Raw genomic sequence first — 18,720 nt, 5'->3', positions numbered from 1 at the left:
TGTAGTGGTGTAGAAATGCATTACACCATAAAATTAAGATACTTTGGTAAACATACAATTACCTGAAACTGTACATATGTACAGTACTTGAATAAATGCATTTACCCTTTCAGATTCTTCCTCACAAGAACTTATTGTTTATTGTTTTTTGCATATAGATGTGTTCACTGTATTTTCTTGGCAGGATGTTACATGGTCAAAGGAATAGATGTCTCTCCTCTGTATTATTGTTTGTTACTTGAACATTTTTTTTACAAAGACGAAAAAAAGCATTGATTGAAGACAGCGAGTGTTGCAGGAATTCTCATCTTTATGTGTAGTATCTTCTCCTTCTCAAGTCTAGACATTACTGTACGCGTAAGACTGAGTGTATCTCAAGTCTCAAGTGCGACCGCTGCTATGACATAAACGTTTTGATTGTTATATCAGTTTTAAGGGACCTTTAATCTAAATCATGTGCAGATGAAACAAGCTCAACATGTTCTTTGTTTACTCTAAGGAAAGCTAAAGTGTATTCTTTAATTTATGCTTCTCGGGTGATTAATTGTCTCTTCATTTGATTATTTTATCAATTGATTATTACTATGTCTATATCTCTGTGTGGTTTTTGGAAAATGTGGCAGCAGAGGCAGAAGGCGATGACACGGTGAGTGAAGAGGCCTGAGTGTGAGGAGGCCGATTTGAAGTGCTCCAAGGCCGGATGGCGGCTCTTATTGGCTGCTCTCCGTCTTGCATGATTTTATGTCATCCCCATGTGTCTGTGGGTGTTCAAACAGATTGCAATTTGCTGACTTTTATGGGCAGGTTGGGTCTGTTACATATTTGCAGTTACTGTAATGATTAATTTTTCTCTCCTACCACGCAGTCTTAAGCAGCTCTCCTTCACGAGTCTACCATTACTCAGGGACAGACCTGCTCACTTCTCTCCACTTTTAGAAGCTCGCCCACTTACTCTTTTTCTCTCCCATTTACCATTTGTTAGTTTGGCTTGCTTTTCCTCATGCTTTCATTGGGTCTTCTTTTCCCCGTTTTCCCACTTATCTGACTTTTCTCACAGAATTAACAGTTGACATCAGCCTGATTTGCTGTATTTACTGGGTGAGTATGAACTCTTAATAAACATTTCAATGTAGTTGATGAAAAAACTGGAAATTTGAAATTACAGAAGCTGTTTTATTTCATCATTTATCAATCACTGTACACTGAATTTGTGCACGTGTAAAGAACAGTTCTACTTTACAGTTACGTCAAGATTATCATGTGTTTTATGTCTTTTTGTATCCATTAAATATTAACTTTGTATCCACTCTGCAAGTAACTTAAACACCGGTCATCGGAAGTGCATTCATTTTCTTTGACCAGTAAGAATTCACATATAGATCTTTTGAGCGACGTTGCCATCTCATTTGAAGTGAACTAAATGGCTGTAAAGAGAGACCCCAAATGGCTATTGAGGAAATTCATGAAATGAGTGAAAACTGAATTGAGCTCCTGATGGAGTTATTGGTTGCCAGGCAACAAACATGCTTTCATTCAGTGAATTAAGTAGTTTGACGATTGTGACATTAATTACAGCTGTTAATGGGGCTAAAAACACATGTTCTATCTGTCCATAAACCATAATAACTATTTCCAATGAATGAAATACAACCTGTTCAGGATGTAAATGGTAATCTCTGTAGATTTTTACTAGATGTCTACTATTATTGAATCAACTCAACATCACATCTCATTTAAAATATTCCTCTTAATTTCCTGTCACAGCTCTTGATATCAAGGTGCCTTTTTCTTCATAAACACGTTCATTCTAATTTGAGCACTGTGAAACTATCCCATAAAAAATGTGGCTGAGTGGGCAAAGTTGACTGAGACAATAGGTGAAGGTCTCTTTAGTCTACCCTTCAATTACTTTATGGCTCTGTTTTTTTTTACAGGACGAGAGGGTGAAGGGTCAAAGCTCAGTCAGGATAAGTCAAGAAAGATTCTAGGAAGGGGAGGAGGCCTAGATGACCAAATGATGAATGCTCGTGTTTACTACTTGTGTTCAAAGCCATATCACTGCCTGTATGTAAAAGATTAATTTTAATGGACTGAAGGCTAAAATTCATTTGCTGGAACAGCTCTTCCTCCTGACTCCAAGCATAGTTTGACTGAGTGAACAACCCTGATTTTATTGTTGTCATAAAGGCAACATGTTTCTTAGAAGCAGTAAAAACCAAGATCAGGTGACATAAGGTCACGGTGGATGATATCTTACTTTAACTTTTTTTTTGTGGGTGGTGTTATTACATGTAAAACAATATGCAGTTAAATGATTTCATGTGGTCAGTGAGATCCAACCAAAAGAGGGCAGCATTATTTCACGTGTGAAACGTTTATGACAGTGGTGCCGTACAGTTTAAATATGCAGCCTTGTGTGGGCGTCTTATATTTGAAGCATTGTTGTAATCTGGCTTTAGTTTAAGGGTATTGTAACAATATTGTTAGGGATATGAACAGTTCACACTCCATGTAACATATGTCAAAGGCCAGAGGAGCACATTTAATGTGCCATTTTAATATGTCAAATGAACATAATCAAACAAGAATGAATTATTATTTGTCTCACTGAATGCAAGATGTCAGCAGAAAACAGATCTACCAACACTGTGGTGAAATAAATACGATCAGCACCAGCAGCAGTATTTTCTCATGGTCTGCAGCGTGCTGTCAGCTGTGCTGTTTCCGTGGGTCTCACCAGCTGTAACAGCATCTCCATATGGAAAGACTCTGGCTTCCAGTGGAGCTGCTGTTATCTGTGGAGGGACACCTCTTGTCATCGAGAAGCTGCTGGGACCCTCTGCAGTTTACACTTCACACATCTGACCTTCAAAAGTTAATGGGTTGTGTGCAGTGACTCCTTCGGCACCCTAAAGTTGTTTTTTTCCATTCTGTGCCATTTTTATACTTATTTCTGTGCAAGTTACTCTTTGTAATAAAACTAAGATGATCCCTTAAAGCCTGTATTGGTGCCTTTATTGTGCTGTTTGTACAGAGAAAATTCAAAGAAGGCACTGAGAGATGCCTCACTTTATCATTCTAATGTGTGTGTGTGTGTGTGTGAAACTGAAATTAAATCCAAAACCAAAACTACAAAAAGCAACATCTTTTAGCAAAATTTTACAAATAATAAAATCAAACTATTTGTTTTACTGGTGCGAATGAATGAATGAACAAATGAATGAATGAATGAATGATTTTGTTGTGTTATAGCATAGAGACTACTTATATTATACACGGAGGCAAGAGAAAACAGATAGGAAAGCATGCAAAACATATAGTATCAAACATGAATTTAACTAATTAAACATAAAATGCTTTCATACTGACATAATGCATCCTAAAGGATAAATAACCTTTTCAATTTCAATGGTGCCAGTATGAATGAATGAATGAATGAAATACTTTTATCCAAGTACCATGGAAGATGCTTACATGACTTACATTACATATAGAGGTAAGAGAGAACAGAAGGTAAGCAAGCAAAAGTAAAAGCAAAACTGTTGGCAAAATGTTGGATGGCACCACTGAGGCTTTTATTTTGAAAAAAAAAAAAAAAGGGGGTAACTTTTCCGGTATCCGGTGTCAGTCTTCTTTGGTGGTGATCACCAACTGACAGCCGGTTGCTAAGCTAATTAGCCATCAGCTAAGAAGAGTTGTAACTTCTCCACAGCCTCGGTTGTGTGGTATTACACAATATCTGGCGACCTGGAGCTAGTTTAAGTGTTTAAGGCGGAGTGTAGCTGGTTCCCTTGCGTAGCCCAACGTCAGCTGAAGAGGGAGTCCTCCCTGAATGACTGGCTGGTAGTGTGTGGCTAGCTAGCGAAGAGGAGGGTGGGGACAAAAACTTCGAAGACCTCGCCCAGCCGTTGCTTCATTCCAGCAGGCAGCTACTCTCTAGACGGTGTGAGAGACCCACACCAACGAAACCAGACCATAATTCAAGGGGAGACCGGCACGGCTGTGTCAACTAAGGGTAAAAACCAGTAACCATGTTCAGGAAAACCTTGAAGAAGGACCCGGAGCTGTTTCAGAATGTGTCGGAGGGGCTGCGGCGGCTCTACCGGACCAAACTGTTCCCGCTGGAGGACACGTATCGATTCCACGACTTCCACTCCCCTGCGCTCGAAGATGCCGACTTCGACAACAAGCCCATGGTGCTCCTGGTGGGTCAGTACTCCACCGGGAAGACCACCTTCATCCGGCACCTCATGGAGCAGGACTTCCCCGGGATGCGCATTGGCCCCGAGCCCACCACGGACTCTTTCATCGCGGTGATGCACGGTGAACAGGATGGGGTGATACCGGGTAATGCCTTGGTTGTTGACCCCAACAAGCCTTTCCGCAAACTCAACGCCTTTGGCAACGCGTTCCTCAACAGGTAAAGCCGGTGCCATGTCCCTAGACCACATTAAAGAGATTAGACCGAGCAATGTGGGAAATGTAACACAGTGGGATTAAAGGATGTGAGCGGTATGATCCTTACAGTTATTCATTAATTTGTCACTGAAGGGAATATGTGTCATATCAATGTCGTGCTCATGTTGAAATACCATAAGGTGATACAGCTGTGTGTTCAGAAACGTGTCATGACAACACATCACCCATGATTTAAATGCCCTCCATACAAGCCCCCACTTGTAGCCACTTCACTTTTTCAAGGTAAACTCACAGCATGCTGTTTCGCAATGTCCCCAGCTGTCTCAGAGCCAAGTGTGTGTGAGAGCTTTTTCCCTCTTTCATCATCCTGAGAGAATGCGGGTGTTCAGTGTCAATAGCAGGTTGGAAGAGCCGTTCTGTGTTGTGGCAAAGCAGAGGACAGAGAGGTGCTTTCCAACACTTCATCCCATTGGCAATAAAGTGCTTTCACTTTGGACCAAAGTTAATGTTGCACCTCATCCACAGACAGGTAGTTTTGTCCCGGTGTCACAGCGTGGCCCCTTGGACGTAGAAATAGTTGTAAGTGATGTTGCCAGGCAACAAGCTGACCTTGTCCTGTCCTCGGGATGTCGCTGCCACAAGTTTTGTACCCATGGCCATATAAGTGTTACTTCAGCAGTCGAAGCTGGCAAGCCAACTCCCTTATTCAGTTTGAAATCTTATCACAAAGGGTTAAAGGTTTTTGGTGTTCCTGTCTATCTTCTTGTGATATTGTTTCATTGAGTCAGCAGGTGTTTAATATGGTTAAAGTCAGGGCATCAGGACATGCAGCTCATCGGATTGTGATCCACATGTCTGATGATCCAGAGATTCTTCAAGGAAACTTCCAGAGCACAACATTTAATGAATCACTCAGAGGTCTGTTATTCAGCCTGTTTCGACAATGTCGTCATGAAAAAAACTCACATGACTCAGAGGAATTGCTCAGGTGGGGCAACAAACAAATGGCACAGAGGTGGTGGTGTGCTTGGGGTACCTAAGTAGGACAGTGTACAGACCGTCAGTGTTTCATTAAGTGTGTGAAGTGAGCCTCAAGCAAAGTGACAGTGCAAGGTGCTGTGAGTCAGAGCCAAGCGTGACCGTGCTTGGTGAAAGCTAAAACATCTTAATCCAGTCTATTGTGCGTGGATTTGTGATGACATCAGATGGCCAACGTCCAGTTGTTGATGGTGTCACTTCCTGTAGAGGATGTGGGAATATCCCCTCCGTAGAGTTATAATGGTTTGTATTTTTCATTAGGTTATATTTTATATTATTATTATTATTAATAATATTATATTACCAGGGAGAGGTGACTTGTTGTTATTATTATTATTATTATTATTATTATCATTATATGGAAGGTATCTGTCATGGGCAGATTTAAGACGTTCAGGCTTTCTATTTGAATACAAACACAACACTTTGTTTAAAAACACAACACTTTAGTTTTGTAAGTACACAAAAGTAGTGAAGTTTTGGTTAACTATAACAATGTTGGCCTTCTGTCCTCAGTGGCCAGTGCGGTGTCAACCCCTCACAGGAAAAACCAGCTTACTTGTGGACAGTAATGATCTAAAATTTTTTAGATTCAGATTATCAGGCGAGGTCGTGAAACCATATGCCGTAATAGTACAAACACTCAAGTTGACACTTCCCCAGTCAGGCCTGTTTCCCGTTATCCATCAAGATCCCTTCCCTCGGTAATGTGGTATGAGTCTTTGCCTTATCTTGAATGAGTGCACGCTTCTGCCAAATAACATCAGTCCGCCTCAGAGCAGCAAAGTCCGGCAGCTCAGATAACGCTGTGAAAGTGTGAGGGGTGTCGGACCCCACAGGTCACCTTCCGCCCCTCTGGAGTTTATTACAGACCTGAGGGGAAACCAGATAAGATTGTGTATAAACAAAGTCTATTGTCCATTGTAGCTTCATTTGTCAAACTATTGGACGCAGTCCTGCAGTATCATGGGACTTGTGGTTCTCTTGAAATTCACTGCAATCTTTGTCTCAGAAGCTCACTCAGGCTGGGGGGAGCCTCACATGATCATACATAACAGAATATGTGTGTATGACGATAGCAGGTGCATGGCCTGTGTTTGTGTAGGCCTGGCATGTAATTAATCAGCTGCGATGGTACAGAGCTTAGAGCAAACTACAGTTGATAAAGCTTCTGTCAAAAACCAGATCCAGACAAACATTTGGAACCGGGCTGTTTTTGGCTCTGGCTGGGCCAGTTTTCCACTTCTCCTCTCTGGAGCCCAAAAGTATTTGGGTTGGCCTTCAGCTGTTTGAATGCATTATAAAAATAGATAGAAGATATCAAGGATCATAGTATTAATTAATTGGTTGACTTATAGGTGGGGAGAAAATGTCTGAGGAGCACCTGAGGCGTTTCTTAGCATGATGTTAGGTCCACTGTGTCACTCTTTAACCACAGTCATTCAACCTGCAGATTAGCCTTTAACTACCAGCCTCAGATAGGACTCACCCTGAGTATAATCAGTTATTTTTGAAGAGGGTAAACAGAAATCAAACGTGTGATCCACACAGCTACAGTTTTCTCTTGGATTTGGTAAAACCCAAAAGGTAGTAGCTGGCGTACTCTACTAGCTCGCCAATTTTTACAGTTTTTTTCCCATTATTTGTATTTTGTAGCAGCCATTTGTCCTTTTACATGTGGACTGATTTGACCTTAGGCCTGATTCATACATGTTTCCGCTAAAGTACCTCAGTACTTCTCTTCCACCTCCAAATAAACCTGCACGTTTTCTAGCTCTTCCAGTTAAAATGCCAGTGCAGTCAGAGGGCCTCGGCGTGTTTATGCTCTCTGTAAGCCATTAGTCAGTAAAACCAGAGTCAGCAAAGTTGAAGTTCCGCACTGGCCCACCCTGCCCTACGCTGTCCTACTCCGTCCTGTCCTGCTCACAGCCTTTTATTCCAGGACACTGACTCTGCACTTTACTGAGATAGGGGTTGACATATGTACAGTCTTACAGAGCACATAACAAAAAAATACACATAAGGACGTGTGTGTAGATATAAATGATATATTATATTCACACACACCCACGCATGGCAGGGTTTCAGAGGAAGCAAACATGGAAAAGTGACACAGTTGTGACCTCCCTGTCCACATCCCCAGTGCTAGTGAGGACACCCCATTTCCTCTTCTCTGTGGGAAGTTGAGGTTACAATGTGGGGGAAAGGTCATAGGTCAGGAGGCGGGGCAACAGAGGAAGGCCTCCAATGACATTAGAGGCCTGATGTGGAATATTCACCTTCGTGCTGAGGCGGTGGCCTCACTCAGAGGATGGGTTTCTCACTTTCTTGAGACATAATCAAACACCAGAGGATCTCAGGTGATTCAAGGCTGTTGAGGCCCCCGAGCCTGGTAGGGACCTCTGCTTCTGAGAATTCCTGCTCGAGTTCATCGGAGCATTTTTTCCTACAAGCTCTGTGTGGAAAATGTAGGGATAGATAGTTAAATGGAAAACCGGTGCCAAAATTCCAACTGGATATCATACCGGCATCAGCTATGAGGGGGGGTGGAAAAACTTGCATGTTTGTTATCTTTGGCAGTCGATGTTATTGTAATGTAATATCATGCATAGGGTCTCTATGCAACAGGCCCTTCTCTCATATTTCCTTGACTTGTTCATTGTCCTTGAATTTTTCCCTTCTCCTCCCTGTGTGTGGTATGGGATCTCTGTTAGGGTTAGTGTGTGTGTGTGTGTGCCCTCAGTGTGGTTGCAGCAGGAATGTAAAAGCATGGTTCTCCCGGTCTTATGACCCGGTGCCTCTGAGCTCGTGTAGTGAGTATCGGTTCAGACAGAGTGAGAGAGCAGCGGAGCGAGCGGTAGTACTCTGAGCTGTGGGGTTCCTTAACAATCCTCCTCTTTGTCCTGAGTGGGATACCGTGGGTTTATGCAAAACCACTCGTCCTCTCAGGCTTTGTACTGTATGTGTGTGTGTGTGAGTGTATGTATTGGCTCGATTTCTGTTGGAGAGAAACACTCCCCTTTTACAGTTTAAACTCCAGTGTCTCAGCTTTAATGAGACGATTGTGTAGTGAATTATGTTGCACTGGGAATGACTCAGGCCTACAATTCATAACTTTATAATACATTGTCCAAGTGTTTCCCTCACATTCCTACATCAGTGGTGACCTCCTACAAGCAACCACACCCCACACCACCAACAGCATTTGGAAAATCTGACGATCATCATGCAGTCTGTTGGGGGGTGGGGGGGACACTAAACACACCCAAGGCAGAGCTAAAACAATTAATTGATTAATCAGTTAGTCGACAAACAGAAAATAGACATTTTCATAATTAATAAATAATTTAAGTCATTTTTCAGACAAAAATGTTCATTGGTCCCAGTTTTTTATTTGTGAGGATTTACTTTTCTCTGTCTTATGTAATAGTTTACTGAATAGCTCAGTCAGACTAAGCAACTTGAAGGGGTGACCTTGGGCTTTAGGAGGCCTCTTGTTCAAATTTATAGCAGATCAATTTACATCATTTAATTCAATTTCAATTCAATTCAATTCAATTTTATTTGTATAGCCCAATATCACAACAGAGTGTCTCATAGTGCTTTACAAAGTTCACTGAAATAAACAAGTGTAAGCGAACAAACAATCTAATAAAGAGTCCAGCAGTCGATGAGGCCAATGGATCAGTCCGATGGATCTGTCCAAGGCATCACCTGCCCTTTATGACCCTCCTTCTTCGGGAAGGAAAAACTCAAAAAAACCCAGTGGGAAAAGAGAAACCTCCGGGAGCACCACAGTACAGATCAATTATTTATCGAGAAATTAACAGGCAGATTAATCAATAATAAAAACACTTGATAGTTTCTTTTAACTGCAAAGGCTTCTGTAAACGGGATAGTGGCAGCACCCTGAACTTAAATTTTTTTTCTACCCACTGCTACTTTGTGTTTTAGCTGTGTATGTTTTCCTCTAATGTTAGTGCCTTGGAGCACGGAGGTTATTACTGAAAACCTCCAGGATAATGTCAGTTTAATGTCCAGCTTATGTATAAACACTCTCACCCAACTGGTTTTGTGCATCTGTCCCACCCTCCCTCTCTACCCCTGTGCCTCATGCTCCCGATCCTCTCTTTCTTTCTCTTTTACTTTCCTTTTCTCCCCTCTGCACCCCATCCTGTCCCTTCTCTCGTCCCTGCGTGTTCTTGGCAGGTTCATGTGTGCCCAGATGCCTAACCCCGTCCTGGAGAGCATCAGTATCATCGATACTCCTGGAATCCTGTCCGGGGAGAAGCAGAGGATAAGCAGAGGTCTGCCTCACGTAAACACACACACTCTTCACCTACTCACCTACTCACTGGTACTACTAATGGTTTAACAGAGCCACATCATCCCTGCTCAAAAACTCTGAAATGCTTTAACAGAGAGCCTTGAAAAATGAACCCACAGGAAATCACTAGTTCAAATACGAAAAGGAGACATACTTAAACAACCTACATACTCTTCATTTCCCTAAGTCTCTCTCTCTCTGGTATTTCTGTTTGGTATGTGCTCTACAAAGTCAACTGCTGCAGCGGCTCGTAGTGCCGTCAAACCTGTATTTAACTCTTTAACGCCCTCAGGTTACAGCCTAACGAAACAGGTCATCTAAATCTGATGGGGGCCTTCACAGCGTGACAGCACCAAATAGAGGATGCTAAACACTTTGAAGTTCATTTCCTGTCTCTGTACCTGTGGTTTTCTACAGCACCATCCTCTTTCACATCCTTCCCTTTTTTTTGTTTTTCTTTCTTTTTGCTTTCAGATTAGCCTGTAGCTACATTTATATTAAGAGACTGAGTCAACAGCAATAGTCGAAAATATTTCCTCTGTGTAGCTGCGTACCCTCTCTGTTTGTCCCATGCTGCATCGTTATTCATTTTATATCTGAATCACTTCCCTTTGCTCTGTGGAAATAAATCAGTTTGTATTTTTATCCATTTCTCCACATGCTCCAACAGTTGTGTGACACCCAAGGTCAATTCAGAATTGCCACACACACAGTTTTTCCTTTTACTTTTGATGATCCGACAGAACACAGACAGAAGATAACAGTGCAGCTGAGCACAGCTTCTGCTTTTTCTACCTGATTGGAGCCCCTTTAAGAGGAAGCTCACACATACAGGCAGCAGGGTTTTTGTGTACTCTAGGGAAAGGATGTGGAGTAAAATGGCAAACATAGCAGAGAGTTTCCCAAGACTGCCCCTCTCACCATCACCACCAGCTCCAGCACCTCCGCCTGTGTTACACAGAAAGCTGACACAAATCTGCCCTTTATTATTGAGTCTGATTTCCCACGACACACAGCCAGAAGGAAAAGAGAAAATTAATCAGCAACTTTTTTGATGATTAAGCATTAAAGGCATTTCTCAAGCAGACACACCAAATATTCTTTCTGTGTGACGATTTACTGCTTTTCTCTATTTTATATCACAAATAATTTAATATCTTTGAGTTTAGGACGTTTGGAAGCACAAATCAAATCATTTGAAGACACTACTTTTATTGGTATTTTTCAGTGTTTTCTGCATTTTTTAGATTAAACTTTAAATTAAATTTAATATCAATGGATTGAGAAAATAACAGTCAGATCAAATTGTTAGTCGTGGTTGTTAGTAGTAATAAGAAGCGGTGGGTGAGACAGGAAGTGTACAGATGGTTGGCAAAGACACTGAAAAGGCCAAAGAAGCGACTGTAAACACACAAGCATAAATTAGTGCCATCTGATAAGAAACCAGAAGCGTGCGTGTCCTTATGAATGAAAATGAAAGGACTGGCTCGTGTGGAGGTGACCCCGTTCGAAACGAAGAGGAGCAAATGAAATCTGATGCCTCATACCTCCAGACGGTTTTGTTTCTATACATACATACTTATGCATTCTTACTCTAGATGACACACACACTCTTTCTCTTCGTCCTTTTTCTCACACACACACACACACACACACACACACACACACACACACACACACACACACACACACACACACACACACACACACACACACACACACACACACACACACACACACACACAGACGTTATCCCCTCAACTGTTTCTGTATAAACACCGATAGAAATACTGTACTACCCAGACATACTGTACTGACTGTGTTATATATAAACAGGACTGGTTTTGCAGCTGAGGTGTGATGGACGTGTGTGTGTGTGGTGGGGGTCAGCTCTCAGTATACAGTCTCGATCGACCATACTGATCACAGGCCGACGATTAAACATACATACGAGCATCAGATTTCTCTGGTTTTAAAGTTGTACTGCAAGAGTGTAACGTTCAGAAACAATGAAATTTCGTTGGCCATTCATTGCAATTTGTTTTATTGCATAATGCTTTGATTGTGGGTTCAGTTTCGATGAGGTCTGCAATTATGGCTCAGTGCTTCCTCCCTTCTTCCCTAAAACATGAAGTAGCAAAAAACTTTCATGAAACTGTGATTTTTGCAGAACTTTCTCATAGACACTGCTTGTGACTTGGTATGAATACTGACACGTTCACAATGTTCACATCGCCATTCAGCAAAATTAGCTGACAAAAAAAAGATTTGTTAACACAGCCCTGTGCTATTAGTTTTTAGGAATACTTTTGGAGAAGTAGGATAATGACAATAATGACAATATTTGATTTACATTTTCTAGACCAGTCAATCAAGTAAATAAGTTAAATAGCAGCCAAATTTTCTTTTTACATTTTGGTTTATGTAGGGATTAAACAAATGAGATACAGCATGTTAAGTAGTGAGCTTCAGAGGTGCCCTTAGGTGGATTTTGTTGCCTTTGGGCAGAGCAAGGCAAGCAATCACCCCCTGTTTCCATTCCTTATGCTAAGCTAAGCTAACTGGCTTAGCTGTGGCTTCATATTTACTGTACAGACATGACAGTGTTGTTGATCTTCTCATCTAACTCAAACCGACAGAAAGAATAAGCATGTTTCCCGAAACTGTTCTTTAATTATTCACAAGAATTGTTTTCTAATATCACCAGATTTTACATTTTTCATGGAGCAAAATAGCTTTAGCCTGGTCTTCCCACCTCTCTGCTCTCTATCAATGTTGTAATGAGTGTGTGGGTGTGTCCCTGCATGTCTATGCATATGGTGGAGACGCAGCAGTTGCTGATGCTATAAGTATATCTAAGTTTGAGCAGCTGTCTGATTCTGACTCGTGTGTTTAAAAACAGACCAAAGAGAGAACGAGCAAATGTCCTCGGCTGGCTCCCACGGGGATCTTGGACTTTAAATATTCCCCTTTTATCCTCCTCTAGTCTCACATGTTGTCATGCACACAAACAGGCACAAACGGCTTTATGCTGAAGGTGTTTTCCTGCATTGATCTCTTATTACATTCTTGTTTTCCTTTTACTTTCACTTCTCCTCACCACCCCATCTTTCTCTCTCTTTTGCTTTCTTTTTGACTCCTCTGTCATCCCCCTCTTTATCCGTCTATATCACTGTCTCATTTTGTCTCTCTGACTCTCCATCTATCGACTGCATCTCTCTCTTTCTCTCTTTTGTATACATGCGCTCAGACGTAGACAAAAGCCAGCCATGTTGGAATGCATGTGCAGCAGATCTGACGCTGATTGTGCGACAGCCGAGATGAGCTTTTAGAACAACTGCATTCTTCTCTGATCAGATGACACTCGAACGCTAATCAGAACCATAATTCTCTCTTCCTCACTCCCTCCACAGCTCCTCGAGGCAAAGGAAAGTTCAGGAAAAAAGCCTATTTTATGTAATTTGAGCTAGTTCCCCTGTTTCTCAAATAGCCAAAGGAAGTGAAAAGTACAGTGAGTTTCTGTGTCAGGCTCGACTCTTTTTGTTGTTATCGTTATAACTGACACTGCATAGCATTTTATCCTAATACTGCATTTCCTGTCTGTCTCAAATATTTGCTCTTTTGTTTCCTTTTTTTTTATCTCTCATTACTGTCCAGCTTGTTGTTTATAAGGCACATTGCTGAAAACGAGTCCTAATGGAGATTATTTAGTTCCTGAGGCTGTGTGCATACTGTGGACTGACAAGTCAGGTTTACCAAAAGGACTTGGGTCCAAACTGTCTCTACCTTCCTGCGCCTCTCCTGCTGTCTCAGTAAAGCTAGTTAATAGGTAACCAGGGGAGAAAGCGCTGCCTCTTGAAAGCACTTATCTAAACATTATTGGATCAACATTACTTGGAGTATGAACAAAGAACCCACAATCAAACAGTCTTCAGCACACAATTTGATGGCCGATTGGAGCCTCTGAGCTCTTAGTCGAGTTGAATTTCTCCACGAGTATAGTCCGTATACTATCTGTAAGCACAGTACTAGTACAAAACCTTTTCCGGGACTAATGTTTCACTACTGATTTTCATCATATCCTGATAGGAACTGATCGCCCCCTAAGATGCAAACATTGTTAATCAAAGCTACTTATCACAATTGCTCTGGATATTTACACTTCTAATAAACAAAAAAAGTTCTGCTCTGAATTGAATCTCAGTTAATTAACAAAGACTTAATATAAGGACGCCATCAAACGTCACACTAAGATATTATCGTGACATAAGATCTCTTTACAAGTACACTACTGTTGCTGTCAGTGAACACTGTGCAGTAACCTGTGTTAGGAAAGGCAGAATTATCACTAAAAGACTCAAAATAATTGGCTAATATTTACACAACAAAGAAAGAGAACATTTGACAGAGTTGACATGCTAAGTTCAAATTCTGCCTCTCTTCACTCACAATGTGTGACTGATACAGCATCCTTATGTCAGACTGTTGTTGTAACATGGCAATAGTGCAAGTGAACTCGTTAGGGGGCACAGCAGTGTCTGTGCAGATCTTTAAACAGCCGGTCTCCTCTCCTCCTCTCTCTCCAGGTTACGACTTTGCCGCAGTGCTGGAGTGGTTCGCAGAGCGCGTGGACCGCATCATCCTCCTGTTCGACGCCCACAAGCTGGACATCTCAGACGAGTTCTCTGAGGTGATCCGAGCTCTAAAGAACCATGAGGACAAAATGCGCGTGGTGCTGAACAAGGCGGACCAGATCAGCACCCAGCAGCTGATGAGGGTCTATGGAGCCCTGATGTGGTCTCTGGGAAAAATCATCAACACACCAGAGGTAAAAAGTATTTGTTGTTCACATCAGTGCTTTTGGGCCACCCGCACATTTATTTACAATGTTTCGATCTGGTTATTTCAGCAAATGATTTCCATTTGTCAGCGTGACAAAGTACACAAGAAAAAACATAGATGTATGAATGTAATGAACGTGACTCACAGTCTTTGCTACCTGATATCATATGACCAAGCTCGTCTTATGATTCTTCCTGGACTGTTTAGTTAATGTTTGAATCAGGGCCATATTCGTAAAGCGATACCGGAGGAACCTTTGGATCATGTAGAGAATTATTAATTGACTTTGAGAGAGGTTTGTATTGTGAAGCCTCTCGACAGGATGTGACACACAGAACACTTCAACTTAAAATTTTATTGTTGCTTCATTGTCAACCTCACAGTCCAGTATTGCATTATCACACATCTCGTGTGTCTATTTTCAACATACAAATGTGTTTTTATGTCTGTTTACTCATTCTAACCAGATTGCAGTGTCATGTGTTGTTGACCTGTGAAAGAATTTCCTCGCGTGTGGGTGTGGGCAGTAAAAGTCCAATCTGACCAACAGCGGCAATTAATGGAGGTTAACTTGTGCAAACTTAATTCCAGGTGGTACGCGTATACATCGGGTCCTTCTGGGCCCAGCCCCTGTTGGTCCCAGACAACAGGAAGTTGTTTGAGGCAGAGGAGCAGGATCTGTTCTTGGACATCCAATCGTTGCCGCGTAACGCAGCACTACGCAAACTCAATGACCTCATTAAAAGAGCTCGTCTCGCCAAGGTAAGCACTGACAAGACTAAGAGTCTACAACCACGCTACCAATGAGGCACGGTGGTGCTTTGAGCTAAAGGTTAACATGCTGATGTTTAGCAGGTCTGATGTTCACAATGTTTACTTAATTTAGGGTGTTAGCATGCTAACTTTAGCAGGTATCTGATCAAAAAAAGTGAAAAAATCTTTGGAAAGTTATTACAGTTCATCCTGAGGGGAACGTGAATGTCTGTACCAAATTTGACAGCAAAACCGTCCAACAGTTGTCCATCCAACATTTCACTCAAAACCATAAATACCAACCTCATGGTGGCACGAGAAGAAAAGTCGTGATTACCAAAGAGATAACAGTTCCCCCCTGAGGAGGACGTGAATGTCCGAACAAAGTCTCATGTTTCACTTGTTTGGATATTTTCATCGTTTCAAGTTGTGGACCGACTGACCAACACGAGTCATGCTGCTAATTTGACCAAAAAACACCTGATTAAAGAGCTGCATCAACACATCTCCCTTTCATTCTCTCTCTTCCTCATTCTGTCACCACTTTCCCCCCCGTCCTCCAGCCCCTCAAGAGAATTACACAAAAAATGTCCCAATTTTATACAACTTTGTAGGTGTTTAGTTTCTTAACTAACCAAAGGCAGAAGTGACTACAATAGTGTGTCTGAAGATTATAGAAAGTTGGTAAACCAAGAAGTGTGTAACATTTACAAGAAGTTCTGTCTGTATTTGTATTTAATAGATTCCCAACTTTAAAAATCCCCTCCAGACATTTTTAAGACACTTGAATTAATAAAACAACTTCACTCCACTTTTGCTTAGAAATAACTCAAAACTATAAAAATGTAAACAATCCACTCAAGTCACTCAGTTCAATAATCAGTGAAAATATGTCTGTCCTTTGTCTTTCATGTTCTTTAGGTCCACGCTTACATTATCAGCTCTCTGAAAAAGGACATGCCGAGTGTGTTTGGAAAGGAGTCCAAAAAGAAGGAGCTGATAGCCAACCTGGGAGAGATCTATCATAGGATCGAGAAGGAGCACCAGATCTCACCCGGAGACTTCCCCAACATCGCCAAGATGCAGGTGAGATATTAAAAAAAAACATAGATAAGTGTTGGGATATTTGACAAATTCCCAACTTTGACCCTCCAAACTTCACTCTCTTCACATCTTTGCCCTTATTTCCTGCCCTTGCCCTCCAGGATGGGCCAGGACGGGGATGAGATTTATTTTTCCTGGTTTGTCAGGAAATCCTGCTTCTTGTACGCTGCTCCCATCGGTAGCCATTGAAGACTGATCTATTTCTATCACCAATTCCTGTTTTCTCTCAACCCCCATCCCTCCAGGAGCTGCTGAATGGCCAAGACTTCACTAAGTTCACAACGCTGAAGCCCAAGCTGCTGGAGGCGGTGGAGGACATGCTCGCCAACGACATCGCCCGTCTCATGGCCTTGGTGCGCCAGGAAGAGGCTGCCATGCCCAGCCAGTCCGTCAAGGGTGGAGCCTTTGAGGGAACCATGAGCGGTCCGTTTGGTCATGGCTACGGAGAAGGCGCCAGCGAAGGCATCGATGAGCTGGAGTGGGTGGTGGGTCGCGACAAGCCCACATACGATGAGATCTTCTACACGCTCTCTCCGATCAACGGCAAAGTGTCCGGCGGTGCAGCAAAGAAGGAGATGGTGAAGTCCAAATTGCCCAACACGGTCCTGGGAAAGATCTGGAAGCTGGCAGACGTGGATAAAGATGGCCTCCTCGATGATGAGGAGTTCGCTTTGGCCAACCACCTGATCAAGGTGAAGCTGGAGGGCCACGAGCTGCCGACCGCGCTGCCCTCTCACCTGGTGCCCCCGTCAAAACGCGGGACCGTCCTGCAGGACTAGAGGAGGGGGGTGCAGCCTGGAAACCAGCCTGCATCAACACTTTGCTTCATGTTCAGGACTCTCCAAATGAAAAGTCCAACAACAAGCATGAACGGCATCATCGCCTCCATCGGGCTGCGAGTCTCCAGGCTTCCTGACACACCACGAGGAGGTCTTGCTGTGATCTTTTTCACCAGAGAGAGACTGGAGGGTTTCAGGAGGGAGGTGGGAGGGGGGCAGGTCCATCTTTGTGCGTTAGGGGCTAATGTTTAGGTATCTAATAGAAATAAACGGGGAGGGGAGGGTTGATTTGCAAACCAATGAAAGGACATTAAAGGATTATGAACTGATGGAAGCTGGAGGTTGCATGATGGGGCAGAACATGGATTTGTGCATCCTGTGTAAAAGATGTCTTATAAGTATTCAGTCCATATTATTATATGTTGATCCAAAGAAATATAGTTTTTTTTTTCCATTTGGAGAGAGAAAGAGGAAATAAATCAAAACAGCTGTTAGAATTGTTTTATCTATATTTTTGTATTTCCTGACTGTTAACTTTGACTCTTTCCAAATGCTTCCCTTTTTATTATTTTGCCAGATAAATAAAAAGGAATACTGTACCATCTGACTCGTAGTTATGTGGATCTTTATTTAATCAAAATTGGAAAATAAATTATATTTTTGTTGAACAAATCTGAAAAGAATCATAGTTTTGAGTTTTTGATTTAATCAATCAATCTTTATTTATATAGCGCCAATTCACAACAGCGTTATCTCAAGACGCTTTACATGAAGAGCAGGTCTAGACCAAACTATAATAAGAGAGAGACTCAACGATTCATGAATTCAAAATTAAGGATTCAAGAATTCCCACATGAGCAAGCATCAGATGTTATATTGAGCAACAGTGGCAAGGAAAAACTCCCCTTTAACGGGAAGAAACCTCGAACAGACCCAGGCTCAATGTGGGCGGCTTTAAAGCCATTTGTCATTGAGGGTCATGTCAAGGACTGTCACTCAGAGGTCACCCAGAGAGTTTTATTTTGAAAAGCCCTCATATTGATAGTTTCAGTGCAGTCTACCGCCCTCTGTAGGACAAAGGGTCATCCTCAGCACCACCACAGGACATATAAGGCCATTTGCCCATGAAACAAGTCGCCTCTGAGTGCATACTTTTGAGGGCAAATTGAAAACAGTGGTTGAGGCAGACACTTGTGACGCTCTTTGGAGCACTTTGAGGACACATGCAGACAATTTACAGAACCAGAAATTCACCCCAGGCTCACAGAGACGAGCACAAATCATAAACAGAAAGACAGGAAGCTGTGGCTCTATTAAAGTCACATTGGAGTCTGTATGGAGATAAATTTGGCTGCTGACGACTCCACTTTTACATTCGCCTCGTTAGCCTTTACTATCATACAACCTGAAGGAGTCTGAATCTGCTCTGAGGCCTGTTTGCATAATTCAAATAGGATG

General features: G+C 42.1%; 1 protein-coding gene across 1 annotated transcript; it reads left to right on the top strand.

Moving 5' to 3' along the window:
- Positions 1–3,793: 3,793 nt before the first annotated feature.
- ehd1a (EH-domain containing 1a) lies at positions 3,794–17,869 on the top strand. Its single transcript, XM_070836489.1, has 6 exons — positions 3,794–4,420; positions 9,667–9,764; positions 14,371–14,612; positions 15,218–15,388; positions 16,301–16,465; positions 16,729–17,869. Exons 1-6 carry the CDS (start codon positions 4,032–4,034, stop codon positions 17,260–17,262), a joined length of 1,599 nt encoding a protein of 532 aa, XP_070692590.1. The 5' UTR covers positions 3,794–4,031; the 3' UTR covers positions 17,263–17,869.
- Positions 17,870–18,720: the final 851 nt, after the last annotated feature.

Source organism: Pempheris klunzingeri, chromosome 9 (genome assembly GCF_042242105.1).
Source record: "Pempheris klunzingeri isolate RE-2024b chromosome 9, fPemKlu1.hap1, whole genome shotgun sequence".
NCBI lineage: Eukaryota > Metazoa > Chordata > Actinopteri > Acropomatiformes > Pempheridae > Pempheris > Pempheris klunzingeri.
The sequence above is the reverse complement of the archived record's forward strand: the minus strand, read 5'-3'. Positions and strand labels throughout refer to the sequence as shown.